General features: G+C 38.2%; 1 protein-coding gene and 1 long non-coding RNA gene across 3 annotated transcripts in view; both read left to right on the top strand.

The window, feature by feature from the left end:
• Nucleotides 1-16,875, top strand: part of LOC309630721 — a 312,390-nt gene that overhangs the window by 115,033 nt on the left and 180,482 nt on the right. The gene's annotated exons all lie outside the window — the stretch shown is intronic.
• Nucleotides 3,196-16,875, top strand: part of SPHKAP (SPHK1 interactor, AKAP domain containing) — a 149,743-nt gene continuing 136,063 nt past the window's right edge. Inside the window, exon 1 of one of the 2 annotated variants that reach the window (XM_082396160.1) lies at nt 3,196-3,332. In XM_082396160.1, the coding sequence (XP_082252286.1) occupies nt 3,301-3,332 (32 nt within the window). In that variant the 5' untranslated portion in view covers nt 3,196-3,300. The remainder of the gene's footprint in view (nt 3,333-16,875) is intronic. The other variant, XM_082396162.1, reaches the window with a different exon arrangement.

Here is a 16,875-nt window from a genome sequence, read left to right on the forward strand (position 1 = left end):
CCTTTTATCTTTCTGTTCTTGATATTTTTGTTTCCATTTTGGTTGGGGAATGCTCTGTGTATGATATGATTTCAATTCTTTTACATTTGTTGAGGTTTGCTTTGTGCTTCAGATCTATCTTGGTATATGTTTAATGAACACTTGAAAAAATTATATATTCTGCTGCTTTTAGGTGGATTGTTCTATAAATGTTCATTAGATCCTGTTGGCTTATGGTGTTTTTAAGTCCTTCTATATCCTTTATGATTTTCTGTCTAGTTGTTTTATCAGTTGTTGAGAAAAAGTGGTTAAAGTCTGCAACTATAACTGTAGATTTGTCTATTTCTCCAGTCTGTTCTATGCGTTTGTTTCTTCACAGGTTTTGCAGCTGTTTTTTGTCATGTACACATTTAGAGTACCTATGTCATCTTGGTACATTGACCTTTTTATCACTGTGTAAACTCCCTCTCTGTCTCTAGTAATTTTCTTTGCTCTGAGGTCTACTGTATCTGATATTAATATAGCCACTCATGATTTCTTTTGAATAATACTAGCATGATATATCTTTTTCTAACTTTCTTATATAGCTATATTTGAAATGAATTTCTTATATACAGCATATAATTGAGTCATGTTTTTAATCCACTCTGCCAATTTTTGTCTTTTATCTGTTGTATTTAGACCATTTAAATTTAATGTAATCATTGATATATTAGAGCTTAAAACTGACTTTTTTTTGTTTTTTATTTGTTTTATCTTTTTTGTTCCTATTTCCTTTCTCCCTGCCTTACTGTGTGTTACTTAACATTATTTATTTCAATTTGATTTATCTATAATATTTTGAGCATATCTATTTGTATAGCTTTTCTTAGTGATTTCTCTACATATTGCATTAAATACACATAACTTATCAAAGTCTTCTAGTGGTATTAATTTCCCAGTTTGAGCAAAGTGTAGAAACCTCATGTCTCTTATGTCCCTGTATCTTCTTGCCTTTATAATACAATTGTCTTAAATATTTCCTCTACATATATTTAGAAGTACATCAGACAACGTTATAATTTTTACTTTAACTGTCAAATATGATTTAGAAAACTCAAGAGGAGAAAGGAAACCTATTGTTTTATCATATTACTGCTCATCGTGTTTTGTTTTGTTTTTTTCCTGATATTCCAAGATTCCTTCCTTATAGTTTCCTTTCTGTTTGGAGAACCGCCTTTAGCCATTCTTTTAGGGTAAGTCTACAGACGACAAATTTTCTTAGTTTTCCTTCATCTGAGAATGTCTTGATTTCACCTCCATTTCTGAACAATATTTTCACTGGATACTTGATTCTGTGTTGATAGTTCTTTTCCTCAGCAATGTAAAAATGTTATGTCACTTCTTGCCTCCGTGGTTTCTGATGAGAAATCTGCTATTATTTGTACTGTTTTCCCTTAGAAGTAAGGTGATGTTTCTCTACAATTGCTTTCAGTATTTTGTCTTTGTCTTTAATTTTTAGACGTTTGACTATGATATGCCTTTGTGTGGATTTCTTTGGGTTTATTATGTTGGGATTTTGCTCAGCTTCTTGAACCTATAGCTTTAAGTCTTTTGCCAAATTTGGGGATTTTTTTCAGCCATTTTTCTTCACATGTTCTTGGGACTGTGTTCGTCTCCTTTCCTTCTTTTCTTTTTCTAGCATATATTCTCTCCTTTGTTCATATTGGATAATCCGTTTGAAATTCCTCTTGAAATCTTCCTTGCTCCTGGTAGGATGAGTAATTTTCTGTAAAGCCTGCACATTTAGGGTACTATGTTAGGAGACTGTGAATCTCATTTGGTTTTGTTGGCTTTGGTGACACCAAGGTAGGGAGGGAAGGCTGATACTTCCTGCTGGAGTTTTCACTGATACCACCTGGGCTGGGGGTTTGGGATACCTCCTAAGAGCCTAGAAGTGGTATTCATAGAATGAATCTAGGTGCCTCACTTGGTCTTTGATGGCATGGGTTGAGTGGGGCCACAGGATTTTTTTATTTGATGCTCTGCTGGACTGAAGCTGTTATTTTCTGCAGAGTTTCTGTCTTTCTGGGCTGTCCCTTTCCTGGTCCTTTGGCTAAAGAGAAGAGGCCTTTTTTGTCTGCATTCATGGACATTTCTGGTTTTGTCAGCTCCTTCAGCTCCAAGTCTGGGACATCTGAGGCCAAAAGAAAACCCCAGGAACTCACTATCTTGTCATTCTTGGGTCCCAAGGTCTCTAGCTTGCCCACCTTCTTCTGTCCATCCTTCTGTCTTCTTATGCTTGTCTTACAATCTCCAGAGCTTTTATTTGTGATTACCAGGAGGAATAGGGCCAAGTGCATGTCCTCCATCTTCCCATTTGTGGAAGTCCCATAGTTTTCTTTAAAATTTTTTTTATTTAATAAAAAAAGATCATAATCAACAGCACCCTCATCTTAACAGTCATTTGCTATTATCAATGTCTTCCTTCTTAAAACAATTGTCATTCTTGCTCAAGGAGACGCTGAAGCAGAAAATACAGATTTTTTTGTGACAGCCCTTCCTTCCAGGGCCTGGTGCTGGCCTCTGATGGATGACCACTGTCATAGGTTCTGAAATCTCTATGTGCACACAGGCTTCTAACAGATGAGGTATGAGTGAATCACAATTAAGCAAAATGAGTTCGTTGCAGAAATGTGAGAATAGAATCTAATCCAAGTAAAGGTAAAATAGTTGGCAGATCAAAGAGCATTGCTCTGAGTGATGAACCATTACATGGTAGAAGACAAATAAAGATAAAATTGAGAGAGGCAGCCAAAGGGGTGGTGCACGACCAGAGGGGAATGTAGGCATTGCCAGGAGTAGAGCCTGAATGTGGGAAAGTGGGTGAACAACTTCAGGGTTCAGACTGCTTTCCCAGAGAGAGAGAGAGAGAGAGAGGGGAGTGGACGAGACTTTGAGGCGGGGAGAGAGAAATTCTCTCGGAGTCACCTCTGCTGGGCACAGGGAGAGGCAGCGAAAACTCAGAAGGCGCCACTGGCAACGAAGACTGGAGTTGCCTTGGAGGAGGGCAGGAGCTGGGTAGAAGGGTTGGAGCTTTGGCCAAGCGCACTTGCAAGATCAGAGGGGACGCCTGGAAGGAGACTATCTGGCGGTCGCAGGGTGCAACGCTTCCCCGCCCGGGCGGAGCGAGGCTCAGACAGCACCCTGCCGCGGTGGTCCCAGCCTGCGCGCCCCTGAGCCCGCGCGCGTCTGTCTCTGCGCTCTGGGAACCGGGTCCTAGCACCGCAGACTTCCCATCCCTCGCCCGCCCTTTCAGTCTTCTCAACGCGCCCATAGACAATGGATGGCAACTCCCTGCTCTCCACGCCAAGGTAAGACCTGCTTCCCCCTCTGCCCAACCCAATGCCCATCAATCTCCGTTCTCTGCTACGAGTCGCTCACGAACTTGCCCTGCGGGCGCCGCGGTCTGTACGGGGCTCGCGAGGAAACCGAGGACTCTGAACTTACAATTAAGTCCGGCCGCGGCTGTGCGAGGAGCTCTGGGGAGATCGAGGTCCCTGTCAAATGCCCCACCGGGAGCGCTGCTGGGTGAGCCTGCGAGCCAGAGCAGCTCAGGGTGGGAGAGAGCTCGTGTCAGCCTCTAGGGCGGGGGGCTGGGGAAGCCTGGAGCTTGGACTTTCTGTGGACCCAGCCTGGAGAGGTGTCGCGCCTTGTAGAGAGACAGGGTCCAAGGCAGGGATGAAAATAGGAGGGAGCAGCGCTAGGGTAAAGTACCCCTACCTCCCGTCCCTCTGGACCCGGGCGAGTGTCTGCGGTTGCTGGGCTGGGGAGAGAGAGATGGGAGCGATTGCCCCTAACGCCCGACCGACCTAGACTGCCCCCGACGGAGACCCTGGATAGAAAAGACCTCTGTCCGCCCCAGTCCCACCCGCCTCAGCTGCCCCCAACCTCCTGCCAGGCCACGAGTTTCTCCTTAACACCTCTGGCCTCCAGCGTTCCCCGACCACACCAGCCCTGGGGTCCGCACACGGGGGGAGTCGGGACCCCCACCTTAGACGCTGCCAGGCGGCAGCAACATGTTTTCCCTGATTTGCGTTTCGTCCTGTCTCCTCTCCCTTTGCCTCTGCTCCGCGGTCCTTCCAACCCAGTCCTTTGCGAATCGAAGAAACAGATTTTAATGTTTCTACCCGCGTAAACCTCAGGGGTGAATTGAGGCGGTCACTGGTTGGGTTCCGCCAGCCGGGCAGGTGGCTTTTGCTCTCTTTGTGCTCCGCGCGGAGCGTGCACGCCGAGAGCGCAGGATGCTGCCGCCGGCACAGCCCCACCTTTCCTAAGCAAAAGGGGCTTCGTGTTGACCGTTCTGTCATCCCTTACTTCCTCTTTTCCCCAAGCGAACGTTTAGGCAGCTTCCCGCCGCGTATCAGGCACTGGGATAAACATATGAAGCTCGAATTCTCGGAGAGCACTTCAATCCAACATCCACAGGCTAAAGCACACACGGAGCTGGTACTACACTGCCGAGTAGTCGAGATGGGGGTGGGCCTGGAGTGGGGAGTGGTAGAGGACGGACACCGCTCTTCAACCCTGTTAAAGACTGCCATCTAGAGGCGCGAAGTATTTATATTCCGTAAGGAAATAGAGCTTTCCCAGCTCCGCAGGCATTTCCTCTTTGAGCATCCCTTCCCAGGCGGGCTAGCAAAGGGCTCTAAAAAGATTTCTAAGCGTGGCCTGAAGCTGCTCAAATCTCTGTGAAGCCAAACACGGTCAAACTACCACTAAGTCATTCCATTCCATCCTAATGTATGAAAATGTTAATAAGAACCACAGGAATACTTTTTAAAACTTCAGATAGATGATAGATAGATAGATAGATAGATAGATAGATAATAGATAGATAGATAGATGATAGATAGATGATAGATAGATGATAGATAGATGATAGATAGATAGATAGATGATAGATAGATAGATAGATAGATAGATAGATAGTCATTATTTTTAGTTTAAAGTGTGAGGCATTTGAAAGTCAAGCAAACTGGGGGTTCACTTTCTGCCCTGTCTGTTCTACAGCCTAAGGTCTTTAGAATTGAAATGGTGAGCTGTGTGGTTCCAACATCCCAAGAGAGACATTTTCGATAGGAGAGTGCTTGCTCTAAATCCAGTATTGCTGACCAATACTGTCGTGCTCGAATCGGGATTATATATCTATTCAAATGCTGAGACATTTTCTAAAATATTAGAAACACATTATGCCAATAACTCCTTAAAATTATTTCTATTGCAGTACTCTAAAGTGACCTTTTAAAGAGCAAACTAACTACAGTGAAATTGCTCTGTATCTTGTAGTAGCCTGTAAAAATGTTAATATAGAATTAACATCAGCTGCAGCAAATTAAACCTTTTGAATATTACTGTTTATTCACCAAGACACGTCACATTTCTACAACTCAGTGTAATAATTCAGCTACTTTATTAGGGTCCTTATTCATATAAAAAGACTCAGTTCATTTTATCACCTATTTCATTGACTACAAGAAATCCAATTTTCTTTCTATAATATTTAATTGATATGCCAAAAATGAACTAGAATTTTAAAACAATGTGTAGAAATATTATATTCATTGTACCACTTGGCCACAAAACTTTGAAATTTAGATAATTGATGACGATACTTTATACAAACTTTTCAAGAAAATGGCACTCAAGGGGAAAAATCAAATTGTTATAAATCAATATCTGTGTTGTCAAAATCTGAAATGTTTTCAGTATCTAATAAAATTAAGCTGGTGATTATAAATCACTGTTTCTCTTAAGAATTATAAAACAATTTGACACTAACAATTGGGCAGATATGACAAAATGATTTTGTAATATATCAGGTTAATTATGGAATATATTTTTGTGTTGGATTTTAGATTTTACATTTTTTAATGAATCAAAGATAGAAATTACTGAAATTTTAATCAGTGTTCTGTGGAGATTGATCTTATAATTTTATTTGATGCATATACTTTAGAAATTTTGAAGGATTGTTTTTTAAAAAGGAATTATTTATGGTTTTTTTAAGTTATCCCACTGTATTACCTTATCTCTGTGAAAGCTCCAATGAGGTTTTACTTTGAATATTTTCATCTTTAAATGTGCAGTGTTATGTGGATTACATTACAGATTTATTTAAACCACTGTTTATCAAAGCTGGGAGGTGTCTCAAAGAAGGAAGCTGAGCTGTGGAAGGATGAAATTTTCCTGTGTTAGTTGCATTGTAGACCCAGAACCCAAATGTTTTCTGACTAGTAGTCTAGTTCAAGGGAAAAAAAAAGAGGGATTTTTTTCTTTTTCTTTTTTTTTTTTTTAGATCTAAAAGTTTGGGTAAAGATTCTTTAGTCATCTCTTTTACAAAAAGTTTATTTGATTTGCTAAGGTTACATAACTAGGAATTATGAAAATAAAACAGAATCCAGGATTCTCACCCAGTGTGTTCTATTGCTGTAGTACATTATACTACAATACATAGTTACCTCTTACAAAAGGAATGTCGGTCTCACATTGGTAACTAGTGTGTGGATAGTAAAGTTGGTATTTTTTAAATGTTATCCCATATATTAAATTATTTGATCATCACATCCCTGTGAGTTAATTATGACAGATATAATTGTCTCCACTTCCTTGTTGAAAAAATTGGAGTAAAAAGAAATTAAATGAAGAAAATAATTAGATTAAAAAATCTACACAGTAGTATGTAGCAGAGCTAGGTTGTCTACAAAGTTCTTCTGACTTCAAGTTCAGTTTTCTTTTTTGTATTGATTGAAAATCCACACTTTATTTTAACTAGGGGTAGAGGGGAAGAGATCCTGGTGCACAGTTTGGACAAACGCTGATATCATTGGAACACATGGGGGCAGACTAAAAGCCAGATCTTCATTTAAAGCCAGCAAACGCTGAAAATACCACTTTTGCAAACAGAAATAATTTGTCACCTTGACCGTATTTAAGCTTGAATTTGAAATTTAAGAAAGAAGCCTTCTCTTATTTTCTAAATCACTTGCAGTTTTTATAATTTAGTTTTGTTCTTTTTATTCTGTTTGGCTTACTGGATTCTATTTCAGTAATAATGTCAGGTTTTTTATTGGAGTATAGATGATTTACAATGTTGTGTTAGTTTCAGGTGTACAGCAAAGTGATTCAGTTATACATATACATATATCCATTCTTTTTCAGATACGTTTCCCACTTAGGTTATTACAGAATATTGAGTAGAATTCCCTGTGCTATACAGTAGGTCCTTGTTGATTATCTATTTTATATATAGTAGTATGTATATATGCTAATCCCAAACACCTAATTTCCCCCCTCCATGGCACTCTGAATGAAAAAAACATTAAAGACAGACTTTTGAAAAATAGGTATTTTGATTTAAATTTCCCATCAGTTTATTTTAACCAAGCCTAAGTTTAACCTAGCAATAAAACTAAAGCCCATCAGAATCAAAATTTTGTCTCTAAGAATGTTAGTTTTATGGGAAAACAAACAAACAAACTATTTTTTTAATGGGGCAAGCAACCCAATGCTATAAACTAAAGTCCTCCATCAACAACTTTTTATTGAAAGATTATCTGTTTTCAAATTTAAATAAAAAGAGAAATTCAAGAGCATATTTACATTTCTATTTTTCTATTTATCAGAAACTCCGAAAAAAATTAATCTATCACTCTTAGCAAGTTGGGGATCAGGGACAAATATCAGATTCTGTCTTAAATCTAAACTTGAGATTATTCTCTATCTTGGAATGCATGTTCTTTACAAGGCCAGAGCTGATGTGGCCACATTCCCCAATTTATAATTCTCAGGGAAACACTGCCCAGGAGGTGCTATTTATTATAGAGAAAGAAATTAGAAATTAGAAAGCCCTGGTGCTCAGGACTCTGAGATCCTACATTGCTGAGGGGTAATAAATATCTGAAGAATAGACGGAAACTGTGAAGGCAGTTTCCCATAGAAACATTATAAAAAGTCTTGAAACCCACCATTTATGCTACTTTTCACACCCTGACACTTTTAGGGGCCCCTGATCTCCATCTCTGTGGTTCCTTTAGTAAAATATGTATCTGCTGCCAGATAATCAATTTGCAAATGAACTATTAGAACTCATCTCATTCACAAAGGGCACCTTCATCTAGTATTATTCATCTGAATGGAGTTTTACTCTGTGATTGAAGGTTACGGCTATAAGGAATTGTAAGGAGGGGAAGAGGAAAAAATGGTGTATTTGATATTGGGAGACTATTGGGAGATGTAGTGCTTAATTCCGTTCTGAATTTAACGGTTGTGACTGTGGAATTAATTGCTTGACTTGTTGATTCTCCGCCTCCCGTTTACAATAACGTATACCCTACATATACTGGTCTTCTGGGTCCCTTTCACTTCTAACCGTCTCTAATGCCATGACCGTTATTGCAGCGGTGACTCTCAACTGGGCATGATATGGACGAGCATCTCATTCTCTTGAAATATACAGGCAAAATCAAGGCATTAAAAAAAAAAAAAAAACCCGAAGCAACACTCACCCATCCGAAAGAAAGCCCAGTTCAGAGAATGGGTTAATTTGTTTTTAAATCCCCATCAACCTGAGTTTCAGAATGAGCAAAACGTAGAGCAGAGCCCTCAACCAATCCATGATGGACACATAGGATGAGAAAGAAATAGACCTTTGTCATTTTAATCCCCTGGGATTTTGGAGTTGTTTGATTCTGCTGCATCACCTAGCCCACTGTGCCTTACCCTGTCACCTTCAGCGTTGAAATGGTCGGTGGTCTGATGGGCTGCTGACTCGCTTGTGAAGGTTTCCAAAGGATCTCACAGATTCTCGTCTTGCCCTGAACTTCAAAATATCCTCATCACTATCTAACAGTATATTCCTGGTGTAGTGATATAAGGATGGGGTTGGAGAAAGGGAGGAATGGAATTCACCCTAAATGTTGAATCAGTCAGGAACCAGGCCATATAGACCAGTTCTAGGCAATAACAATAAATACAGTGACCTGTAGGTCTCTCCTCCTAAGGACATGGAGTGCGAACTAGGAATCTCACTCATCCTGATATCAGTTCACACCCTGCCCATTTCACAGTCTCACACAGCTGCTGCTATTTAAGGACATAGTAGGGCATCATCTACACATTTAACTCATGCAAATTCAATACTACACGTTCATTTTCCTTTTTTATTCTTCCATTTCTCTGGCTCTTTTTCATTATTAAAAATATGGTAAGCTTATATTTAACTTGTATTTCTATCACATACTGTATATTTCTATATAGTATGCACACACCAAAAAACAAAATTTTATTAGACTTTTTAGCAAAATCCAACATGCCATGATTTATAAGCTTCTTAAAGGATTTTCAAAGGTTATTTTGACTCCACACAATTTTCAAGATAGGCTATGACATTAGACCTGAAATCCCACATTAGCTGCTTCTCTGTTTCACAGTGATTGTCAAAACACTGATTTTGGTAACATGTCTCCATGAGAAGAGGAAGACTGGAGAGGCAATCAGGCAGCACTCTCTCCTGACACCTTCATGATTCTGGGATAGAGGAAGACCCAGTTCCTGCCCTCCTTGCATATCATCTTGGTGGCAGTTCGGCTTTGTGAGGAAGGAGACATACTAGGAAGTTGATACCCAGCACCCCGCAACTAGATTCTCTTTTCATTTCCTGAGTGACCTCTCTCAGGGTAACCAAACGGATCAGTCCTCTTTCTGATTCTCAGCGCATTGACATGAAGGAGAGTTGACCCCTAACTTCTTAAAACAAGTTTTCCCTAATGAGAAATCTACCTACAAGATACGCCTTTTGAAATATCACATCCGTTTCTCTCTGTGCTGAGGAAATGGGAACCCATCGAGCATGGGATGTTGGAGCTCCAGAGGACATTGGTAATGGCCACCTTGCTCAGCCCTTTTCCTTTACAGATTAAAAAACTGAAGTCAAGAAAAGTTAAATGAATTAATCAAATCATACAATATTTATAGATAGGGCCAAGAATGAAATCCTGACCTCCTGATTCCTATACTTACCACTGCATTGGATTTATTAAAATAATAATAATAGTCAGCTCCAAAAAGTAGTTGGAAGCTCTTGGAATTTTGGGGTACAACAGAACTTGTCAATCACCTATGTCTAAATACCTTCCTTATTTTTCCTTAAGAAAAATAATATTTTTATGATTGCTCATGTCTCCATTTCACTTCAGCTGCCAGAAATGCCAGAAACAAGTTAAAAGTTTAATTATGATAACAGTGTAGGAGTTTACAACTTACATATCTATGCTGTTTTTAACCAAGATACTAACCTCTTGCCATAATGTCTATTTTCCTTAGCGGAGTTTTAACTCATGTTCGACCATTTTATTGTATATATATTTTCTGTTAGCTGTCATAAAGTTTTAGTGGAACAAGATGGATATCCATTATTAAACCAATCATGCAGTCAATCAATCAGTTTCTTTATAAGCAATGCAAAAGAATAATGTTCCTCTGTATTAGAAGAATTAAATTGATTGTGACAAATTTGAACTCATATGTATCAATGGTCTATTCATATTTAATTAGACTTTCTTTGATGACAGACTGACTGTATCTGAAAAGTCATAAGCAGTTTCTTCAAAGTGATTATTAGATTATTAACATTAAAGTAAAACCAGCTGTTTTAGAATAAATGTAAAATAAAATGTGAAAGTTTTGTGGGATGTAATTCTCAATTACTTATTAAACATGATGTTACACATTTATTTTAAATGTATGTGGATACGTAATGAATATCAATTTGTATCAAGGGTATTATTACCTAAAAGTGCCATTTTTAGTTTGTACATTTTACATTTCAGACTACTTTGCTCAGGTATTAAAATGCGTTAAATAAAATAATAGGAATTTTAAAATATTTAGTTTTGCTTCCAAAGATACAAGGAGAATTGATCATTTTCTCCCATACTTCAGTATTAACGTAAGTTAAACAACATACTTAGTTGTTTCTGTCCTAAAAATCTATAATTTTGAACATAATAAAAAGAACAGAATAAGAATTCAGTAAATGACTTCTGATACATTGTGCCTATGAATAGATTTATCTGTTCAATTACAATTTGATCTGCCAGTTCTATGCCTCTGAGGAGAGCAAAAAAAATGCTACCACAGAAACAAGTTTTTTTGTGGAGGATTAGAGTCAAATGTAAGACAGATATAAGCCTTTAAAAACAAAATACATTCATTAATGTATTTATTTAGCACAGACAGACCACTGTCTGCATCTGTGGGTACTGCATCCTCAAATTCAACCAACTGCACATCCTGTACTATGTTTATGATCCAAAACTTGTTGAATCTGTAGATGCAGAACCCACAGATAAGGAAGACCAACCTTGGGACCTGAGCATCTGTCGATTTGGGTATCTGAAGTGGGTCTTGCAACCATTCCCCCCTCGGATAACGAGAGACAACTGTATTGTGTATTTGAAAATTGCTAAAAGAGTAGATTTTAAAAGTTCTCACCACACACACAAAAAATGGCAACTATGTAAACTGACGGACGTGTTTACTAACCTTATGGTGGTAACTCTTTGGCAATATGTGCATATATCAAATCATATTACATTGTACATCTTAAATTTACACATTGTTATATACCAATTATATTTCAGAAAAGCTGGAAAAAAATACTGCCTGCATTTGAAAACACTCATGTTGACCAATTATACTCATTATAATTAGGTACAGTTGTCTGTTCAGTATCTCTTATTCAATAAAGGAAGGAGAGGGGTATAAAATGAGAGGGAGAGAGAGAGAAGAAACGAATGTAAAAAATGGGGAGGGGCGGTGAGAATATGTCACTTAGGTACCTTAAGCTGCATCTTACATGGTGGGCACAAAAGCTGATGGAATTCAATCAAAAATATTTTTCCCCTAACATGTGCTAAGTGTACAATAAATATAATTTTCTTTGTTTTTTAAAAAATCAATCCCTATCTATCTAGTCTCCATATGACTCAATCGGCTTAATAATCAATCTCAGTCATTAAAGGGACTCTCTTCCCCTCTCTATGATCTCACAAGAATTCAAACCTACCAGAAAAAATTGGGTAGTGTCTGTAATCCCCAATCTATCATTGTTTCTGATGATATCTTGTCTTCCACTGACACGCAATCACTTTCTGCTCACTTTAAAAGTGGGACAACAGGATCTTTGCTTTATCTCAGAGCGCTAATACTTAATGACTCAGCTTCTGTCAGCTCAACATAGCCATTCCTTCCAGAGTTCTACCACCTTCTCATGGCATTTACTCTAAGAAAGGCTGGGTTCCCTCTCTCTGTGGTTTCTACCAACCTCTATACCCTTCCTAACTCCTGTTGCTTCTCAAAGTCAAGTTAGTATAGAAATACGTGATATATGTGTGCAACACAATCCCCGTTGTCAATATTAACAGTAAACAACTATTTTATTGAATTCTTTCCACTAAATATTGACAACTTTTGAGTGAATGCATGAATATAATTTATTAAAAATGGCCCATTTCGTGGTCTTGTTCAGGCTTAAACTAAGATAAAACTTACCAATAGATAATCAAGGGGAAGAATCTAACTGATTTGGTCAATTAGTATAATTCAAATCTAAGGGACTTTTCCATAAAGTAGTACCTATGTCATAATTAATTACTGAAATTCACCTAAATTCTCCAACTGAACTCTTCTGATTCTCAAATGCCGTTTTTAAAAGGCAGCAAGCATGAAAAGAGTTTCTCATTCTGGGGACCTACTTTTTTTCCCCTAACCTCATCTGTTTGGAATTAAAGTGCATAGAAACAGCCAATCCCAGGCTCTGAAGAGTCTGATGCCTGACCCTACATGGCTCAAGAGTAATTTCTTAAAGAAAGAATATGAATGGTTTACAACCAAAGTCTATCAAAAATAAAAACAGAGTGAATTCTGAGTAATTTTTAAACACCTTTCATCTTCTATTGACTCCTTCCCCTGGGTCACCATTTTTGTTCACGAATTGTACTTCTGAAGGAATATGAGTTTGACCCATGCTCTGATTTAATACAACATAGTAAATAGCAAACCCAGAATCATTTCTGCCTATGGTACTGGCTACCCTACAAACAAGACATTGCAACTGATTAACACATACTTAATAGAAGGGCACAAAAGCTTGGAGGTAAAGGTGGCAAGAACAAAAAATCAAAGGTTCTAATCAGGTGAAGTTTGTAAAATTGGATTAGGTGTCATGAGGATTTGTGCTTCTGAGCAAATATCTCATAAACCTTTTTTTTCTCACTGATGGCTGAAATTCATGTAGCAGGTGACAATTCAAACACTATCATTCTGAAGCAAAACAGCATTGTTTCTAGATTGGACCAATTCAGTAGCCTCTCACTTACATCTACTGAGAATGCCTACAATGTCTCACATAGACTCACCCTTACCTTCCTATCCAACATTTCCTTGGCTTACATTCTCCCTCACTGTCTAAGCACCAGCTGGGTTGATCTACTTTTGGTCATTCCTACACACCAGGTCTCTTTGCCTGGATGCCTTCCTCTTCTTGGCCTGATTAATCCTATTCATTCTTTGGAAGCCAGATTCTCAGTGAAGCTTTCCCTGGGCTCCCTTTACTAACTCAAACCTTCCTCTAAAGATCACAGTTTACACTATATTAAGTGTGCAGTAGCATTATGTCTAAAAAAACAATGTACACAGCTTAATTTAAAAACACTATTGCTAAAAATGCTAACCATCATCTGAGGCTTCATTGAGTCATAATCTTTTTGCAAGAGTAAAATCAAAGATCACTGATCATAGATCACCATAACAAATATATTAATGATTTAAAAGTTTGGAATATTGCAAGAATTACCGAAATTTTACAGAGACAAGAAGTGAGCAAGTGCTGTTAGAAAAATGACACCAATAGACTTGCTTGACATAGGACTGCCACAAACCTTCAATTTGTAAAAATAAAATAAAATAAAATAAAAAGCAATATCTGCAAAGTGAAATAAAATGAGGTATGCCTGTATATTACAATATTTCATTTAGAAGGTTCACACAGATCCAGCTAAAGACCATTTGAATTTCATGATCATGGAGAAGACTAACATGATTAATACAATATTCCACTTCCCCTACTTCCAAGCCCACAGATTCCACTGACGGTATCAACTCTCAGATTCATTCAAAACATCACACTAAGCTGAATTTCCTCCTCTCCAATCTATATTTTGACTCATTTCTGTCTTCCCTGAAATGATGGTTTTATATTAAAAGCCTTATCTTGCAGCTGAAGGTAGTGAATGCCACTTCCCTTTGCTTCCTTTCCTAATGAACAGGACTCTAATGGCTTCAGGCTCCTAGCACCAGAACATATTCCCAGCAGCAGTCTGGAGAGAGATTTTAAACGCACACTTATATGGAAATTATTTCCTCAGATATAGTGAGGATGGCATAGAAGTGAGGTGCATGGTCTTCTGTGATGAGAAATAAGGATGGAGAAGAAGCCAAGGGCTCGACGATGAAAGACCCACAGTCCATTGGCCAAGATGGACTTAACATTTCCCTCATCTTGGCTAAACTTTAGTCATCATCTTCCTGACTCCAGGACCAGACTTATCTTTTCTTAGAGGTTATTTTTTTTTAGATAACTTATACTTTTAAATTCTTTCTCTGCCCCTCTGAGATATAAATCTTTTCAAAAGCCTCTTGCCAGTTTTACAACCCAGGAATGTCTTTCTTAAGGACCTGGAAGATTTCTTTTTGAAATATAAACATCATGGGACATAACATGTCTATCTTCCAATTTCTTTGGGAGGGTAGGAGCCTGAATTCTGTGGGTACCTTGCTCCAAGTTATAAAACTATCCCATGTCATGGAGATATGAGAGTTTCTTTTTCCTTTGGGTAAGGACTATTAACAAAAACGATGGCCTATGCTCCCCCCACCAACCACCACCATCCCTGTTCTTAAAAAATCTCCACCCTTTGTTTCAGTGGAATTGAGTTCAGACTGAATTCTGGTCTCTCTCCCCTATTGTAATCACCTTGAATAAAGTCTTTCTTACCTGTTTAACTTTGATACAAATTTGCTTTGAGATTATGCTTAGGAATCTTGATTATGTCTAAGTTGTTAGTAGGACAGTGGTGGAGAGCTCAGACTTGGCGGTCCTACAACCTAGACTAGAATTCTGACTCTTCCTCTGCTCATTTGTAAATTACTTCACCTCTCAGTCTGTTTCTTCATCTATGACACACGAGAAGGCATTGATTCTTTCATAGATAAAAAGAATGGAAAGAAGGGGATAGGATGCAAAATGTATTTAGAGAGTAAAATTGGAAGGATTTGATAATCGATTAGATATTAGGGGTGAGAGGAAAAGGATTCAAAGATAAATTCCAAGTTGTTTTAGCTTGGAAATTTGGGGTTGATTGTAACAGAAAAAGCTGAGCTGAAAATTCATGGGGAAAGGCAGATCAGGTAGAAATAAGTTGACCTTGAGATAGATGCAGAACATATCGATGGAGACATCCCACAGGCTGTTAAGTAATCAAATCTGAAGCTCAAGGAGAAGTCTGGAGTGAGAGAATGAATCTAGACCAATGTATCAGAGGCATGAAATCTCTTGGGTGAATTGGTTAGGTAAGAATAGCTCTCTTTTTCTCACTCCCAATTCTCATCCTCCTGAATTTTTAATATCTTGTTAAATATATATATTTTAATTTTCCTGGTGGGCCCCATTTTCACTCTATAGCAATGACAATAGAATTCAGTCTCTTGGACTTTGACTTTTCATGCTCCTTAGGACATACCTTAAATTTGCCTCTGGTTCTTCCCACTCCTGGCTATTTTAACCACCTCCAGACTGGAACTGACTGTGGCTGGTCTCTTGGCCCTATTTTAAGGGGTAAAATAATAGACTATGCTGGAAAAGAAAGAAGTAAAATACAATCACAATGATCTTACTTGTGCATATTTTATTTCCACATAGCCTTCTGAGGTCTGAAAAAGAAGAAAGTAGGTGAAGAGTGTAGTTAGTGGACAATTTGGACAATAAATAGGAAGTTGCTTGGATGATCAACACTGAACATTAGCACTGATTAACAGTCTCCCTGTTGCTTTGCCTTTGTGCAGTCACAGACAAATCCATGAGTATGTTGTCCATTCTACCGCATAATTCCTGACCTTTTGCGAGCACATCAGTCATAAGTAGCTTCAGTGAGCTTGGCATGTTGTTGTGCCCTTGGCATTTCCACATCAGTCTTGTGCATTTTGCAGCAGATTAATAACTATGGCTTAATAAAAAGCAACTCTATTTAAAATTTGGTTTCTCATTTTTCTTGGTAATTTTACTTTCCTTTCAAGAATCATAATTATTCAACCTAGACAAAACAACTACTGCCCATCTGTGACCATCTAAATAGTCTGTGAAAATATTTCAGCCTATGTGTTTATTTCCAAGTCTATCCAATGAAGCTGTCCTAGCAATTGTAAAACTATCAGACTCACCCAAATTCCAGGAGTCTCCGTTGGCTATCTCTGTCCTTACATACATATACTGAAAGTTCCTGAGCTTTCTTCCACTGCCCTCCCCCAAATAATACCTCCTTATCCCCCATATTAATAGACCTATGTAATAGAAGCACATGCAATGAGGCAAATAAACTCAGAAATCCTCTGAAAGCAATTTCCATTTAAAAAAAAATGTAAAAAGAGGATAACAGGTGTTTTATTGCAAGTTATCCAGCTGCTTTATTCCTTTCTCATTGTTCTGCTTTCTTTGAGACAGTGAGTGGAGAGCCCTGAAATATTCAGATATATATTCAATCGTCCAGTTCATTTGGCTATTTTCTTTCCATGATATTCAGT

This window comes from Balaenoptera borealis, assembly GCF_965194805.1.
Source record: "Balaenoptera borealis genome assembly, chromosome: 6".
Lineage (NCBI taxonomy): Eukaryota > Metazoa > Chordata > Mammalia > Artiodactyla > Balaenopteridae > Balaenoptera > Balaenoptera borealis.